Source organism: Panthera tigris, chromosome E1, assembly GCF_018350195.1.
Source record: "Panthera tigris isolate Pti1 chromosome E1, P.tigris_Pti1_mat1.1, whole genome shotgun sequence".
Taxonomy (NCBI): domain Eukaryota; kingdom Metazoa; phylum Chordata; class Mammalia; order Carnivora; family Felidae; genus Panthera; species Panthera tigris.
Window position 1 is genome coordinate 7918905 of NC_056673.1, and position 18483 is coordinate 7937387.

General features: G+C 47.4%; 1 protein-coding gene across 2 annotated transcripts in view; it reads left to right on the top strand.

Moving 5' to 3' along the window:
• The window catches only part of LOC102968248 (protoheme IX farnesyltransferase, mitochondrial), a 138239-nt gene that overhangs the window by 90529 nt on the left and 29227 nt on the right, over positions 1-18483 (top strand). For both annotated transcript variants that reach the window (XM_042967727.1, XM_042967728.1), the window contains exon 5: positions 5903-5973. In XM_042967727.1, the coding sequence (XP_042823661.1) occupies positions 5903-5973 (71 nt within the window). The remainder of the gene's footprint in view (positions 1-5902; positions 5974-18483) is intronic.

The window sequence follows — 18483 nt, forward strand, 5'->3', positions numbered from 1 at the left end:
TATAAAGTACAGGAACAAAATGTGAGTAGGTTAATGAGCCTGCTGTGGGTTCTAAAGTATTTACATTTGTCATCTAACTACCCCGTACTTTATGTTTTGGAAATCTGCTTTAAATATCTCAACTGAGAGGCATTATAGAAAATGCATGGAACACAGAGTAAAATAGGGTAATGAGCTGTGGCCCCTTGGTTCTAGGAAAGATGGTCCAGTGCTCACTGAAACGAACCATTGGTCTTGGTTACTGCGGTTAGCATGGTATTTCTACCCAGATGTGGCCTGTCCCAGTTAGCGTGAGCATTCGTGGGAGTCAGACGGTCCCGCCAAGTTCAGGCATCCGGCAGCTGGATTGCACGTTCTAGACCTTGGTTCCCATCTTCGGATGGCTGACGTGCCCAAAACGGAGACAAGCTAGTGTCCTTTCCTTATCCAGGTGAAATAATTCATTCAGTTCCTGAACCACGCCTTGAGAACTGCCAGAATACTTGTTTATATAAGAGCTTCTGTGTTATGTGAGATAACACCTTAGCCAGCGTTTAAACAGCACGATTTGTAATGGGAATCCTCATTACTCCTGTGAAATGAAATTAATAAGTTATGAAGAAAAGGTTATTTCAAATACCAATAGAAAGTGTTTGTTGGGGAAGGGAGGGAATTTAAACAGATTCAGAACATTTTAATTACACGTAACTTGAACTACTTCAGGAAAGACTATAGACTCTCAGAGGCAAAGAATTTTTTAACACTTATAAATCATCATAAAATGAACATAGTACTGTCTACAAATGTACATATTCATTTGCACTGCTGGTTCCTTTAAAAATTATTTGCGCCTATTTGCATGGTTCTCCTTAAGAATGATAAATTCACATATCTCAGGAAGCCTGTCATTCAGGACTTCAGATAAGATGGGCGTATTGAGAAGTTAAATACTTCTAACTTAGGGGTGCCTGGATGGCTCAGTCGGTTGAACGTCCGACTTCGGCTAGGTCATGATCTTGTGGTTCGTGGGTTCAAGCCCCGCGTCGGGCTGTGTGCTGACAGCTTGGAGCCTGGAGCCTGCTTCGGATTCTGTGCCTCTCTCTCTGCCCCTCCCTGGCTTGTACTCTCTCTCGAAAGAAATAAACATTTTATTTTTTTTAATTTTTTTTTTTTATTTTATTTTATTTTTTTTAATGTTTATTTATTTTTGAGACAGAGAGAGACAGAGCATGAACAGGGGAGGGTCAGAGAGAGAGGGAGACACAGAATTTGAAACAGGCTCCAGGCTCTGAGCTGTCAGCACAGAGCCTGACGCGGGGCTCGAACCCACAGACCGTGAGATCATGACCTGAGCCGAAGTCGGACGCTTAACCGACTGAGCCACCCAGGCGCCCCAGAAATAAACATTTTTTTTTTTTCAACTTTTTTTTTTTTTTTTTTTTTTTTTTATTTTTGGGACAGAGAGAGACAGAGCATGAACGGGGGAGGGGCAGAGAGAGGGAGACACAGAATCGGAAACAGGCTCCAGGCTCCGAGCCGTCAGCCCAGAGCCTGACGCGGGGCTCGAACTCACAGACCGCGAGATCGTGACCTGGCTGAAGTCGGACGCTTAACCGACTGCACCACCCAGGCGCCCCGAAATAAACATTTTAAATACTTTTAAATAGTGGCAGCGTTGACAGTAATAGAGAAGAAGCCCTTATTGGGGGTTGGGCAGAACGTCAGAGCCACTGTGAGTGATTTAAGGGATGTATTGTGGGGAATTAAGCCAAAGGCGGTGCTGGGAGTGAAGCCGTCTGGAAGGCACCAGGTGCCTGTACCTGGTGTTGGGCCGAGCTGAGCAGGACCATCGGAGAAGAGAGGAGGGGAGAGGAGGGAAGGGCAGGGAGGGCCGGGGAGGGCAGAGCAGAGCAACCTGCAGTCTGCAAGGTTGAGGTGAAACTCACTGGAACAAACGGGAACTCGGAACTCGTGTCTGTTTCTTGCCGCCTCCCGCCGGCAACCTTGACGACACAGGTAACCTGCGCAAGAGCACGTGCACTTGACTACGAAACCACACACAGACTTGAGCCAGGATTCTGAGAAGTGGGCGGGCTCAGGAATTGGCTGTGGCCCAGAGATCCGGCAGGATGCTGAAGCGCGGGCCCGGTGTCCCTGCAGGCGGCCGGGGCAGCAGGCAGAGGAGCCCCACCGGTTGGGGGTGAGCCTTGGTAGTGCCTGAGCTTAGAGCAGTTTTCCAAGTGTGAGCGTGGCCGCTGTTTCGCTTCCACCTTCCAGATCGCATACGAGCTCTGCGGCCATCCCGCCCCTACAGCTGGACAGGGAGGGGAGCGTGGGGCATCGTGGCTCCGGGCTAAGTGGACAGGAGCAACACGCGAACACAGCGCCTTGTCAGCTGAGCACCGGGACACGCCGTTGGGTCAAACCTAGCTCCCAGAGAAGGCCGTAGCCCGACATGATGAAAGTGTCCCTCTTACAACCCCAAATTCACTAACCCAAGATTCACTAGTCCCTTTTTGCATCTTTGGGTGATGTTCATCCGTCTTCAGGCTGGGTCACAGCCCTCCCACCCCCCTTGATGTTTGTCCAGCCTCAGTTCTGAGGCACGAGATTAAATACCGTCAGCGTACCTTTGCCACTAGGAGAAGGGGAGAGAGGAATAAAATGTTTATATCCAAATAAGAGAAAAGTACTATTACATTCCTTGTATCTGCACCTGGTCACAGGACCACTGCTGGTGTTTATAACTACCTTTGTGTGCTGGCCAACCTGTGTTCCCCTTGTCTTTGGCACAGGAGATGACCCAAAATGGAGTTCTTGAAGGGTCTAGAAGTGGAACTCTTATACACCAATAGGAGGAATGTAAAACGGCAATCCACTTTGCAAAACAGTTCGACAGTTTCTTACGTAGTTTAAATATATACCTGCTGTATGTTGCACACTCTTTACTTGTGAGAAATAAAAGCATATGCCCCCACAAAGACTTGAACACAAATGTCCATAGCTGCTTTTTTATAATAGTCTCAGACTGGAAACAACCCAAATATCCATCAACAAGTGAATAGATCTATTATAATAGTGGTATTACCAACACATATAATGGAATATTGCTCAGCAATAAAAAAGAATGAGCTATTGATACACTGAGCCATATGATGAATCTCAAAATAATTTTGCCTCATGAAAAAAAGTCCAGACAGAAAGTGCGTATTATAAAATTCCATTTACATAAAAGTCTGGAAAATTCAAGTGATCTATAGGGACTCAAGATGTGGTTCACTGGCCGCCTGAGGAAGAGCTATGGGCGGGGGGAGGGGATTACAGTGAGGCATGACAAAACTTGGGAATGATGGATATGTACAGTATCCTGATTGTGGTGATGTCTTCATGACATCTGTTTCCTCCGGCCTCAGAGTTAAAAGCTGTCCAAGTCTCCAACTCCCCGGGGCACTTGGCTATGTTCACAAGACAGTGACAAGTGTGGTACAGGGACAGAAGTCAAGCAAGTGATAAAAGGTTGCAAATGGTGGTGGGGTGAGATGAGGGATGGCCTTCAACCCATGTAACATACAAAGAATTTGGACTTTCAGGGGCACCTGGGTGGCTCAGTCATTTAAGTGTCCGACTCTTGGTTTTGGCTCAGGTCATGGTCTCGCGGTCTTATGGGTTCGAGCCCCACATCAGGCTCTGCTCTGGCAACACAGAACCTGCTCGGGATTCTCTCTCTCCGTCTATCTCTGCCCTGCCGTCGCTTGTGCTGTCTCTGTCTCTCTCAAAATAAATAAATAAACTTAAAAAAAAAAAGAGTTTGGACTTTGCAAGGCCACCGGAGAATGAGCAGTGAGGCGAACATGAAATCATTCAATCTTTTTGAGCAAGTAGTTTTATTATGATTCCGTACAAGTGTTAATAGTACAGTAAACTGGGAAGGGCAGGTTTGAGAGATATTATGAAGTCTAAATTACCAGGACTTGGCGATGAATATGGTTGGTCAATGAATAGAAGAAATCAAAGCTGATCTAAAGATTTTGATATGAGTTATAATAGAAAAAGTTATGTATTTGATTAAAAAAAAAAACTCTGGAGAAGTACTTGATTTGCATGGAAATGTGTTGAGTTCAGTTTGGAACACATTGCATTTGTGATGATGTTAAAATATCCAAAGGAAAAACACCAACCATCAAGTGACATTACAAAATCAGAACTCAGGACAAGGGCAGGATTGCACACTTTGTGGTTCTACTTAAAGACAGGAGAGTTGGGGCGCCTGGGTGGCTCACTTAAGTGTCCAACTTCAGCTCAGGTCATGATCTCACAGTTCGTGGGTTCGAGCCCCGGGTCGGGCTCTGTGCCAACAGCTCGGAGCCTGGAGCCTGCTTCGGGTTCTGTGCCTCCCTCTCTCTCTGCCCCTCCCCCACTCGCACACACTCTCTCTCTCTCTCTCTCTCTCTCTCAAAAATAAACATTAAATAAACTACCCATTATTAAGCACCTTCCAAGCATTATACTGTATGTCAGTATCTTATTAATCCTCGCATTAACCTTGCAAGTTATATATTATTACCCTCATTTTGCAGATGAGAAAACGGGCTTGTAGACAGTGTTACTTAGGCGCTCGTAATTGGCAAAGCGGAAATGTAACCCTCATCTGTAACTGCAAAGCCCGGACCCTTAACCTCTATGCCATCCTGAATTCTTCTGGCAACTTGAGTGTATCATGAAACTTCTGCCTCCGGTGCCTTTCTTTCTGTCTGCTTCCTCCTGCGTCTAGACTGCTCTTTTCTTCCCTCCAATCCCCTTAAAGCATCGCACTCCGGCTGAGTCTTAAGTCTGTCGGAGAGTGCTCGGAAGGCTATTTTCCCTGCCTCCCCAGCTGATTCCGAGCCCGTCGTAGACCATCTCTCTTTCGTTGTACTGTACACGTTATTACAATCATCTGTATGCCAGTGTTTCCATTAGAGTAAAGGTTGGCACACCGTATTCAGTAAAGGGCCAGAGAGTAAATATTTTAGGTTTTCTGGGCCGTCCCATCTCCATTGCAGCTTCCCGACCCGGCCGCTGTGGCATGAAAGCAGCCAGAGCAAGGCGTAGACAAACGAGTATGGCTGAGTTATGGTACAGCTTCATTTATGGACACTAAAATCTGACTTTCATGTAATTTCCACATGTCACGAAGTATTCTCCTTCTTTGGATTTATTTTTCTAATCGTTAAAAAAATAAAAAAAAAAACAACGAACAAACGCGTTCGTATCTTGTGAGCCATTCGGAAGCAGGTGCCGGCTGGAGGTGGCCCATAAGCTAGAGCTTGCTGTCCCCTACACTAGAGTATGAATTTCTTGGCCACAGGTCTAGTACCTCTTTGTGAGGGTGACGATACCAACGTATTGTCCAAACTGGGATGCTCTGAAAGCGAAAGGGTTGCTGCGAGTGATGCTGGGACCCGCAGGCACAGAGGGGACCTAGGCCAGGCAGAGAGGGGTTGTCACCCTGGTCACAGGGTAGCCTGGTCGGTCGTATACAGCTTCATCTGGGGTCTTAATCGCTTGAGTCGCCCATGTCCCAGGGTTCATTTATTCTTGGTCGACTCGCAGGCTTTGGGATGTGTGCGAGGTGCTGAAGTCATTTAGAGCACTCATGTTTTACAGCTGCCACAGTGGCTCTGGAAGAAGCAACTGTATATTTAGTAAGTGGTTTTCAGAGTGGATGAGTGTGGAACCCGTGCATGACCTGGCCAATGAATTCATACAATTTTATAGCATGTCTCTTCCAGAGAGTTTTCCTCCATCGAGTACCAAGAGTATGGGTTCATGCTAGTAAAAATTAAAATGAAATTTGCTGTGGACAGAATTATAGAACAGAAGCAGAAGACTTGTTTCGCATTATATTTAATGCCTTCTGTCTTTCTTTTCAATCTTTTTGCAGTTTTTTGAGGTGCCATTTGATTCAAACATGAATAGGACAAAGAACAGACCTCTGGTTCGTGGACAGATCAGGTAAACTCACGAATCCAAGACTCTTTCACCGTGTAGAACATCCATTTGCTGGTTTATCCCGAATCGTTTCCCAGTCTTGTGCCTTGAGTTGTGGTGGGCAAATAACACACCCCCAAAGGGACCTACTGGTGTGGACATGCAGGACTTTTCACCTCTACTCAAAGTGTACCACAGGGCACCTAAAACCGAGCTAAGATTTGCAGTCCCGTTGTTGGGGAAACTCATGCCGTGGATGTCTTTATGAGATCCCCCTTTGAAACGTGGACTTGTTTCACTTGTCCCGGCTGAGGATAAAAACATTCCATTAGCACAAGTGATTTCAGACAAATCCACATAGGGTCTCCGAAGAAAGATCTATCCGAAGCCTTACTTTTGCAGACAAACTGATAATGCTGTCATCTGCCAAGCAAAGGACTGCCTCCATTACTCTTTCTACCAAATTCAATTAAGTAGAACTAAAAGGCATATAAATATTTTAATATCACTAATGGTTAATAATTAAACGTTTTAACTTCCTGGAGTCCTTGAAACTGGCATTGAAAAAAAAAATTTTTTTTTGAATCCAGTGGATATCATCAGCCAAGAAGAATAAAAAGAGGCAAATGGTTGATAACGACTCTTCTAAATCAGTCAATCCTGCCCTCACATTTCCAGGCAGTGCCCTCATGGAGCTTAAAATGTATTGGGTAACACTTGTGGATCAAACCAATCACACATTTTCAGTAAGACAATAAAGGAAACAAAGCAGGTACGGTCAGAAGTCTATGTAAAAATGATTTTTAATATTAGCTGTTTGTAGCCATTCAGTTCTTAAATGAGTTTAAAATACCATTATATTGCAAAGAGCTATGAAAACCTGTAAGAACAGAAATCTCATATCTATTGATAATTGATTTCTTTTCTTGAAATATAAATCAAGCCATCTGCTGTGTTTTTATTTAAAAAGTGTCAGAAGTACGTTTATTGTTATTTTTTTAATGTTTATTTTTGAGAGAGACAGAGCATGAGCATGGTAGGGCAGAGGGAGAGGGAGACACAGAATCCGAAGCAGGCTCCAGGCTCTGAGCTGTCAGCACGGAGCCTGATGCGGGGCTCGAACTCACAGACCGTGAGATCATGACCTTAGCCGAAGTTGGACGCTTAACTGACTTAGCCACCAAGGCTCCCCAGAAGTACTTTAATTTGAAGTTGTTTTATAGGCTTTTAAAGTTTTTAAAATTTATTTTAGGGGGAGGAGAAGGAGCACTCGAGAGCACGAGTGGGGGAGGGGCAGAGAGAGAGAGAGAGAGAATCCCAAGCAGGCTTCACACTGTCAGCTCAGAGCCTGATTCAGGGCTCAAACTCACGAACCATGAGATCATGACCTGAGCTGAAATTGAGTTGGACACTTAACCGATTGAGCCGCTCAGGTGCCCCTGAGTGAAGTTGTTTCACAAGAGCAAATGCAAGCTTCGTAACCCATTTCAAAAACTAGAAGCTGCTTGTGCTGCTGGTCAGGTCACATGTAAGTTCTTGCTCCTTTCCTCAGTGAAATCGTACCCTCTAGAACCAAGGCAGATGCGGGACAAGCCCAGTAAGCAGCCATTAGGCATCTGATGGTGATCAGATAGAGGCCTGCCATTCTTCTGGTACCTCCTCTTACTTTGCCCAGTGTGGTCATTGTCTGCACCCAGGAAAGCCAGGCCTTTAAGTGCATCCAGAGTTGGGGGCTTGCTCGTTGGCCTTGGCAATGCCCATCCTTTAAAGGAGACAGACTGGGGGCGCCTGGGCGGCTCAGTCGGTTAAGCGGCCGACTTCAGCTCAGGTCATGATCTCACGGTCCGTGAGTTCGAGCCCCACGTCGGGCTCTGTGCTGACAGCTCAGAGCCTGGAGCCTCTTTCAGATTCTGTGTCTCCCTCTCTCTGACCCTCCCCCATTCATGCTCTGTCTCTCTCTGTCTCAAAAATAAATAAACGTTAAAAAAAATAAAGGAGACAGGCTGTCATCTAGTTATTAGTCTTGCTAAACTTGTAACTTCACCTTTTGTTTTGCAAGATGACCCCGGGTCTCCTTTATGACAATAAACCTTAATTGTTGCCTAAAGTAGCCCCCGAGAGGGCAACCTACAGGGCTGGAAAAAGAGAGTCAAACTTCTGTTATGAGCTAGCGTGTATTTTATTAAATCGGTACAATTGTAGGAGCTGTTCCGAGTCTGCGGCAGAAATGCTGCACTGAGAGTCACGGTTTTGAAACTGCAGACTTTGTATCCTGCCCGGTAGTTTTTATTATAATTTAGTAAATTGTTATCTATGACACATATTTTGTAAGTGGCTGGCTGCGGGGGTATAGTAGAAAGTCTTACGTGTGTCCATTAGTGTTTATTCCAGCTTTGGTGGTTCTGACATTCACAATAGCTATTGGGCATTTAGGCGTAAAGCCCAGCCAGTTTATTTTGAAATTCTTGATTTGGAATTTACTGCTCCATTTGATCGGACTGATGTGCCTTGTTGAATCTGTCCGACGTCGTAGGCACTGCAGTTTGTCATGTGAAGTGTAAGTTCCCGTCGTTACTGACGGGCAGCAGTAAGCACGGTCAGTCTGGGAAGGAAGTCCTTGGACATCTTTGCCACTGACGGCTGTTTCCTCCTTTGTACCTTGCTTGGCTTCTCTCCATCCTGAAGACATACCATGAGCATTTATGGGGTGTGTGTGTGTGTGTCTGTGTGTGTGTGTGTGTGTGGCATTAATTTTTTAAAGTGATTGCAATTTAGTTTGAAAATTTTTACTGAAGTGAATAAAAGGGTTTTCTAAGAAGTTAAAGGAATACAATTAAGGAAAGAAACATATGCCTGGATTAGTTATTATTTTTCTTTTTCTTTTTTTTTTTTTTTTTTTTTTGAGAAACTGGGAAACACTGTGTGGACCCATCTGTGCATTTATGCACTTGCATGGTGGCCATTCTCTGAACTTTTGGTTTTCTCTTCCAGAAAAATGTGGCTGGGTAGATGGGCACTGAATGCCTTATAGAACTGACACAGATGATAGGGCTTTTTTTTTTTTTTTTTTTTTAGTGTTTATTTATTTTGAGAGAAAGAGCAGGGAAGAGGCAGAGAGGGAGGGAGACAGAATCCCAAGCAGGCTCTGCACATCAGGCACAGAGCCCGATGTGGGGCTTGAACCCACGAACTGCGAGATCGTGACCTGCGCCGAAATCAAGAGTGAGACATCCAACCGACTGAACCGCCCACGTGCCCCGAAGATCGTGCTTTTTTGGTTGTTTATTCTGTATTCCAGAAAGGATTAGAGGTATCGTGAGACTGTAACTTAATAAAACAGAGAAATGCGTAAAGAAAGTCAGGGTTATGGAACATAAAATCTGTGATAAAACGGCGAGAACAAGGAAAGCTTCTCGAGGTCACCGTAGTTGCTGAGGTTGACCTGTAGATTTCATTCTGCATTTCCTGGTGAAATCACAGTCCCATCGTAATGGTAAGCATTGCGTGCAATATTAATATTTAATTCTCCCTACAGCACCATGAGATAGGACACTGTTGAATATGCAGGTGAGAAGACTGAAGATCCAAGTGTTATGAAAAGCGGCAGAACCAAAATTTGGCCTGGCCCATTTGCTTCCCTGCCCCGAGTTCCTAACCACTACATATAACCGTCTCTAAAATCTCTCTGTCCGTGAGAAGGAAACACCACCCTAGGGAGACCAAACTTCTGCCTCTCCGTTCTTAAAAAAATAAGAAAGGACACTTGGTGACCATATTAGAAGAATGTCCTACATGACTTCCATGGAGGAAACCTATATAGATTTGTAAGGCATCTCCCGGCCGCAAGCCAGAGCAAAAATACCCAAGGACAGCTCCTGCCGAGAACCGCGTAGAGCGAATCTTCTTGAAGCAGGTGGTGAGGAAGAAGCTCGTGGGCAGACGTATTGGCCCAAGGATCTTCTCTAGCGCGCCAGCTTGCTCCAGGGATTAAGCTGAGCCCGTGAAAGAGAGGAGAGAAGATGCCAGTCTTGTGTGTACATCAGGCGACACGGGGGATGTGCTCCCGCCACACGATACGATAGGAAAGAGGGGGCGAACGGTCAGGTGGCTCTTGGTCCCGGTTTGCCCAGGACAGTCCTGCTTTACAGCAGAATTATTGATGGTGTTCTGCTCTCACTCTTAATAATGTCCAGGCTGGATGATAGCCACACCACATAATTTCTAGAAAGGGCTGGTGGTGATGACTGTAAAGTTTACAGAATTTCCTCCTTTTTAAGTCCATTTCCTACAAATTCCAATTGCTTTTTTTGCCTAGAGAAGAAAACAAAGAGCCCATAAATGGAAAGTATGTCATATCTAAATCAGACTGTAGGTCCACACCATAATACAGGCCTCTTCAACTAGCTTTTTAAAAATGACACTCGATGTCGGGGCGCCTGGGTGGCTCAGTTGGTTAGGTGTCCGACTCTTGGTTTCGGCTCAAGTCATGATCTCATTTTCGTGGGTTCGAGCCCCACGTCGGGCTCCATGCTGACAGTGCAAAGCCTGCTTGGGATTCTCTCAATCCCTCCCTCTCTCTCTCCCCCCCCTCCCTCCCCCTCCCCCACTTGTGCTGTTTCCGTCTCTCAAAATCAATGAACTTAAAAAAAAATGACACTCAATGTCGACGTTTGCTCATAAATTGGAGAAGATGCGTAAGGCCAACTGACTCGTTTGGACGTTTCTGGCAAAAATGGTGTAGTCATGGTTCTGAATGACTGTTGTCAGGAGGGAGTTGGGCTTAGAGCTCCCCTTTGATTCTCCGGCAGAGAGCACGGTGTAGAATCCATGCCACACGTCAGGAATGCACACTGAAGGGAGTCTGCTCACTTGCGGAGTCGAACCTGCGAGCCCAAAGTCACTTGGCGAAGGTGAATGTCAGAGAAGCTTACCTTCTTATCGGAAAGTCAGATTCGGTGTGATCCAGGTTTTCATTTGGCGGCTGGAAGAAAGTTCATTAGCAAATTTTAAAAAATCTCCGTAATAGAAAACACCTCAGTCTTCTGATATTCTTTGTCTGGTAACAGAACCGAATGAAAAATGTCACCTGGTGGACTCCAAGCTTGGGCAGGTCACGGAATTAACCTTGCCCCACTGCCCCTTCCCCTCAGGGAGGGATCCTGATTCCAGCCTTGTTCATCTCACGCCGTTGTGGTGCGGGTAACAATGAGGTCAACAGAATCATGCAAATACATGTGCATTGTTGGGGAGAAGGTTTAAAACTCTAGAAAAACGAGTAGTTACTTGTAGAACTTCCACCTGTTTTCAAATTTTGCTTTACAATACAAATATTTCAGTACTTACAGGCAATGACAAAAAAGAAATTCAGAGGGGCGCCCGGGCGGCTCAGTCAGTTACATATCTGACCGTTGAATTCAGCTCAGGTCGTGATCTCACAGTTTGGGGGATGGAGCCCTGCATCAGGCTCTGCGCTGGCTGCACAGAGCCTGCTTGGGATTCTCTCTCTCTCTCTCTCTCTCTCTCTCTCTCTCTGCCCCTCCCCCCACTGCTTTCTCGCTCACTCTCTCTCTCTCTCAAAATAAACTTAAAAAAACTTTTACATTAGTTTCTAGGGATAGGGAGAAGGAAGCAAAACACTTGGAAAATAAGACAGCAGAGAGTGGATGTTACGTGTTTCCATTATCAGGGTCACGTGGGTAGGACCACCCTGTGGCATGTCACGGAATCCTTCCTTCCTCCTGCTGCCCTCAGGACACGTTGATGGGGAATGTTGTCCCTGTAGAGGACTGTGCTGGTTGCCAGGGTTGCTAACAGATGGGTGACATGCTCTCCGTTCTCTTACGGTCACGTTGAGGGGACGGCAGCTCACACGTGTAAGGACACTGAGTGCTACCAGGGGTACAGTCTACACATGTAACGCTGAGTGCACCTGCCAGCCGGGTACCGCGCGGGACCCCAAGGTACAGCGGGGAACACCGCGGGAGGGACATTGCTGGGTGATGCGGGAGCACAAAGAGGAGAACCTGATCCAGACCGCAGAGCTCCAGGGTGACTTAAGGGGGGCGCGAGGACGTCCGGGGTGACTTAGCAGAGGCGCGAGGACGTCCGGGATGACTTGGGGGACCCTGAGGTGAGAACCAGAGGATGAGGAGGAGCTAAGCCAGCCTGTCCTTTTCCAAGTTCTTTCCGTTCCTTCCCCCTCCGACCACTCCTTTGTTGGTGGCCACTGACCTCTTTATCCCATCTGCCATCTACAGACACCGCCCTCTGCCCTGTCTGTACCTCCAGCCCAGACCGCTCTTCTGAGCCAAGGCCTTTGAAAATTTCTTTTGGGGTCCTCTGTGGGTATCTCCGATTGCTTAAGTATATATCCCAGCGCACGGCTCCCCCGCTCCCACATGGCTTTTTGTTAACCAAGGTTCCGAAGTCAGGTGCCTGTAAGTCACTCTAGACTCCCTGTCTGGTCCCCCTCATCCGGTTGTGGAATAGACCGTGTCTGTCCAGCCCCCTAAGTCACCCTGGAATGTGCCCTCTCACCCCCCGCTCTGGTGTCAGAGCACCCCCAGTTTGCCTGGGTTCTTAGAACCACGCCCCAGCTGCTCTCCCTGCCTGTTCGCCAGCCCTCTTTCCGTCTGTCTTCCCCAGGCTTTCCTTACATGATCACATTGGTCTCTGGCTTCAAACCTTTGGGGAGAGTCTTCTAAATATATTTAAGAAGAAATACTTGCTTTCCGTGCTTTACTATGTCTTACATGTAAGGCCTTTGAGGATCTGATCCTTCCTGGTCCTTCCAGCCTCCTCCTCTGACTGTGCGCATCTTTCTTCTTCTTCTCCTTTGTCTCCTTCTCTTCTTCCTCCTCCTGCTCCCTCTCCTAATGTTTATTTATTTTCAGAGAGAGAGAGAGAGAGAGAGAGAGAGAGAGGGAGAGAGAGAACAAGCGGGGGAGGGGCAGAGAGAGGGAGAGAGAGAATCCCAGGCATACTCCACATTGTCAGCACGGAGCCTGACGCCAGGCTCAAACTCACAACTGAGATCGTGACCTGAGCCGAAACCAGGAGTCGGACGCTTAACTGACTGAGCCACCCGGGCGCCCCTCTGCTCACCTTTTCTCATTTATCCCTTGGTGTTGAGACCGGATGGGCCCGCTGGTGTTTTCACCGAAGCACCATGCTCCCTCTTGTCCCACTGGGTGTGCTTCCCTAGTCCGCTCATTGCCTGGGCAGGTTTTGTGCCAAGCACTCCTTCCTCTGGAAGGGGCAGCTACGCCCGTAGTCCAGTGGGGCGGGTGGGGTTAGGTGTTTGTCCTGGGGCTCGCCCTCTTCTTCGTTTATGCCCCTGTCCTAGCCCCACACAGCCCTCTGCAAACCCTTTCCTTGGGCCCCTTGCTCCATTACGTTGTGTGTTCTTCTGGGACAAAGATGGAGTCTGCCCTCTGTTTATCTCCAGTCCCCAAAATCGTTTATAGAGAGCAGTTTCCTCAGTGCCTAACGTGTGCTCGGCACTATTTTTAATGCCACGCCCTGGCAGGGAACGAAGCAGACAGCCATCCCTGATGTCACGGAGCATGCGCTCCGGCCATCACATCCGGCAGACCGCTGATGCTTCATGAGGGATGCGTGGACGGACAGAGGGACAGATGTTAGAGAAGCGGAAATGACCTCCCAAGGGGAGGAAGGACAGAAGCGAAGACTCTGAGACGGGTACACGGCACAGTGTCAAGGGGATGAGGAAGCCATCGGGACAGGCAGAGGAGTGCAAAATACGTGTTTAAGGATAAAAATAAATGACTTGGCCAGACTCAGAGGGAAGGATTTGAAGGAGCAAAGTAAGGAAGCAGAGCCAGGAAGGAGGCCGAGAAAACGTGCCTGCCCCACCATTGTGACACGGCTGTGCTGTAGGGATTGGACCGTGGTCTGTGTCGTTTGGGGAGCTCTTAAGCAGCTCAGGACAAGAAAAAGAAATAACAGGCCTGTGTATTGGGAAAGAAGAAATGAATTCTTTATTCACAGACCGTGTGATAGTTTGCCCGGAAAACTCAAACAAACCTACAAAAAAGCTACTAGAACCAGTAAGTGGATATAGCAGGGGCACAAGATACAAGGTCAGGATGCAGAATGCAACTGCAGGAAGTGAGGCAAAGAATTCTTAGAGAAAACACACAAAAGCAACAAAACAAAAAAGTACAAAAAGCACGAACCATAAGTGAAGTCATAGGTAAGTTAGACTTCACCGAAATAAAAATCGCTGCTCTCCCAGAAACACTTCGGAAAACGACTGGACGGGCCAAAGAGTGGGAGAAAATATTTGCAAAGCATGGAACTCACGAAGGACTTGTGGCCAGAGTACATACAAAATCCCTAAAGCCCGGTGACAAGAAAATAGCTCAACCAAAAAATGGACAAAACGTTTTTATAGTTTTTTTTTTTTTTTTACGTTTGTTTATTTTTGAGACAGAGAGAGACAGAGCACGAATGGGGGAGGGTCAGAGAGAGGGAGACACAGAATCTGAAACAGGCTCCAGGCTCTGAGCTGTCAGCACAGAGCCCGACGCGGGGGTCGAACTCACGGACCGCGAGATCGTGACCTGAGCCGAAGTCGGCCGCTTAACCGACTGAGCCACCCAGGCGCCCCTGGACAAAACGTTTTTAAACAGACATTCCACTAAAGAAGAAGTCTGCATATCAAATAAACACACAAAACGGTTTTCATTATTATCACCAGTTCACTGGGGGAAATGCAAATTAAAGCCACAGTGGGACATCACTGCACACCTATTAAAACAGTTAACATTTATTTTTTTTTAATAGGAAATTTATCATCAAATTGGTTTCCATACAACACTCAGTGCTCATCCCAACAGGTGCCCTCTCAATGCCCATCACCCACTTTCCCCTCTCCCCCATCCCCCATCAACCCTCAGTTTGTTCTCAGTATTTAAGAGTCTCTTATGGTTTCCCTCCTTCCCTCTCTGTAATTTTCCCCCCTTCCCATCCCCCATGGTCTTCTGTTAAGTTTCTCAGGATCCACATAAGAGTGAAAACATATGGTATCTGTCTTTCTCTGTGTGACTTATTTCACTTAGCATCACACTCTCCAGTTCCATCCACGTTGCTACAAAAAGGCCATATTTCATTCTTTCTCATTGCCACGTAGTACTCCATTGTGTATATAAACCACAATTTCTTTATCCATTTGTCAGTTGATGGACATTTAAGCTCTTTCCATAATTTGGCTATTGTTGAAAGCACCGCTATAAACATTGGGGTACGAGTGCCCCTATGCATCAGCACTCCTGTATCCCTTGGGGAAATTCCTAGCAGTGCTATTGCTGGGTCATAGGGTAGATCTATTTTTAGTTTTTTGAGGAACCTCCACTCTGTTTTCCAGAGCAGCTGCAGAACAGTTAACATTTCTAAAGCAGTAATACCAAGTGCTGGCAAGGATGTGGAGTGGCCTGAAAACAAAGTGATGCCGTTACTTTTGCGAAAACAGTTTAGCAGATTCCTATGAAGTCACACAAGACTTACCATATCTATAACCCCAGTCCCATTTGTGTCTGGAAACGTATGTCCATACAAAGATCTGTACATGAATACTTATAAGTTTAATTGATTATTACTGAAAGCAACCTAAATGTCCTTCAGCTGGTGAGTATATACACATAAAATGACATGGGCACATTTCAGAAGCATTGTAAGTGAGAGCAGACAGACCCAAAAGGTTACATACTGTGCCACCCCGTGTAGGTGACATTTTGGAAAGCCAAAACTCTGGGGACAGAAACCAGACCAATGGCTACTAGAAATCGGGGGTGAAGGAAAGGGAATGGAGTACAGAGGAGCATGAAGGAACTTTGTGAGGTGACAGAAATATTCTATATCATTTTTTGTTTTGAGAGAGTCAGTGGGGGAGAGGGACAGAGGGAGGGAAAGAGAGAGAGGATCTTAAGCAGGCTCCACACTCACCCGAGAGCCCGACGCGGGGCTTGATCTCATATCCGTGAGATCGTGACCTGAGCCGAAATCGAGTCAGACACTTAACCAAGTGAGCCACCCGGACGCCCCAGAAATAGTCTATATCTTGATCATGGTGGCGCTTACACCCTTGTGTATCTTTGTCGGAGCTCGGAACTCACTGTCCTCTCAAAATGTGTGAATTTCACTGCGTGCACAACTAGTGGGTTTTCAGGGCGCTTGGTTTTCCCTGGGACCATGCTGACGTAGCCTGCAGAGCGTGAGCGTTTGGGGTCGGTCTGCCTGGACTCAGAATCCAGCTGCTGCTTCTGCTCTCCCAGGCGGGAGCGTGTTAGGAGACGGCTGTGTCCTCTTCTCTTAAGCTGGGGCGCTTACCTCTTGGGCGTAGGTGAGGCTGCGACCCTTCTGCTACAGCAGTGAATGACAGTGCGGTCCTCACTGTGGTGGCTCCTACTTTTTTCAACAGCCCCGGGCCGAGCATCTCCGGGTGTTAGGCTCCAGCTCAGCGCTGGAAGACGGCTGACGTGACCCAGCTCCGGCCCTCCTTACTGTCCTGTCGGGAGGTACAGAGTAAACCAGTGAGCCAAATAAAGTTTCAGAGGTCCCTCTCGATGGCCGTCAGTTGTCCAGAGAAAACAAGGAACCGGATAATATAGAGCCAACTGGCGGAGACCGCTTGAGGAGGAGGTACAGAGACACCTGAGGAGGTGGGGTATGCGCTGAGCCCCGGAGGTTGAGGATGCAGGGAAGGGGGGCAGCGTGGGCAGAGGGAACAGCAGGTGCAGAGCCCGGGCGGTCAGGGTGTGCCCGACCCAGTGAAGAGCACGGGGGCCGCAGTGGCCAGAAGGAGCAGAGTGGGAGGAGATGAGGTCACGAGGGCACCGCAGTGACAAGTCTGGCTCGGAGGCGGTGTGCAGCGGGAAGCCAGACGTGAGTCGTAAGCGTGGGGTCGCTGTGGTCACACTGATGTTTGTGAGGGAAGTCTTCAGAATGTACCATGGCGTCACGGGAGCGAGCAGAGGCCTGGGACCAGTCCAGGATGAGCTGACGATGGCTTAGACCAGGGCGGTCACGGTCGGGGGGCAACCCAGAATGCACACTGGCCACCACCGCCCACGAGGTCACTTAAATTGTGTCCGCTTTTCAAAGCCTTTGCCGCTTCCTGTGGGTCACGGATCTCCCGCAGAAAAACCCCGCCGATCCCTGCCACCCTGCCTTTGCGCCTCCCGTTCCTTTCCACCTGTCTTCTCGAGTTTTCTCGAGACCTCCCTTAAGGAAGGTCTCCGCCGTCTACACGTATCTGCACCTTTCTTACGCTCCGCAGCTCTTCGTACGGGTAGCACGTAATTCGTCAGGAGCAGGCAGTGTAGCAAAGCAGTCGTCAGCCCCGCCCCTCCCAAGAAGCAGCAGCCCCACTGTCCAGCGGAGCGCCCCCAACCGTCGCGGCAAAGACACGTGACTGTGCAGTCCGGTTGCCAGCGCTGGACATCGAGACACAGCGGAGTGGACCCTGCCGGCAGACAGGCCCCTTTAGGAGCCCCCGTCTCTCCTCCACCGGAGTCCTAAAGGCAGAATGGCACGAACACCCAGCCATCCAGATACAGACTTTCCCCTCGTTCCCTCTTTTGATTTACCTCGGGGATTTTTTGTGGATGTGGTCGTTATTTCCCAGAACTGTACATGCCTAACCTTGCGTGCACTTTATGGATCACTGCAGGGGATTTCAAAGGATAATTTTGAGTCTGATGTATTTTCACCTCAGGGATGAGCTACATAAAGTAAACTCCAGCTCCACTCTGTTTCAAGACAGTAAACGTGCAGATTCATTTCCAGCCTCCGTGCCGCTCGCCTTGCTGTTTAGCGGGCGGCCGCTGCAGCTTTGTCTGTATTGTTTCCCGTGATGGAGAAAGTGACATTGACTGTGTTTAATAAACGAGGAGTAGTAAGATAATTGTTTTCGAAATAGCCAGTTACAGGATAAACTTCCCCTTTACATTTCAGGCAACAGAAATTTTGTGCAATTTTGTTGAGAATCAAAGACAAAAATCCTTACAACTAAAATGCCATTTAGTGAGAATAAAAATCTACAAAATTACATTATTAGTTATTTCAGTTTCCCAAGGAGAATACAGATGACAGTACTTCTGAGTACCTCTTTGTTGCCTACATAAAATGACAATTCGGTAAATCTAAGGCATCACTTACCATTAAAGGAAGACAATCTTTCATATCAACTCTCAGAGAAATCCCGCTTCTCCTGTTTTCCTCACCAGTGGAAAGAAAGATGACTTTTTTTTTTTTTTTTAATACTAAGATGACCTTTAAATTCGTCCTGGCTCTCGAAGGCACCCAAGAAGTGATGATGCTGATGGTTGGAGTGAGCTGTGACCATACAATAATTGCAGGTGGTGAATAGAAACATCCTATCGTAGCTTCTGTTTACCAAATGGAAGCACTTGACCCCACGGCTTTCTGCTTTTTACTTTAGCCCCGGGGCCTTCATGGTAGAATTATTTATCAGCGCCTTTAATGGCTTGGGGGAGCCACTTGATGAATTTG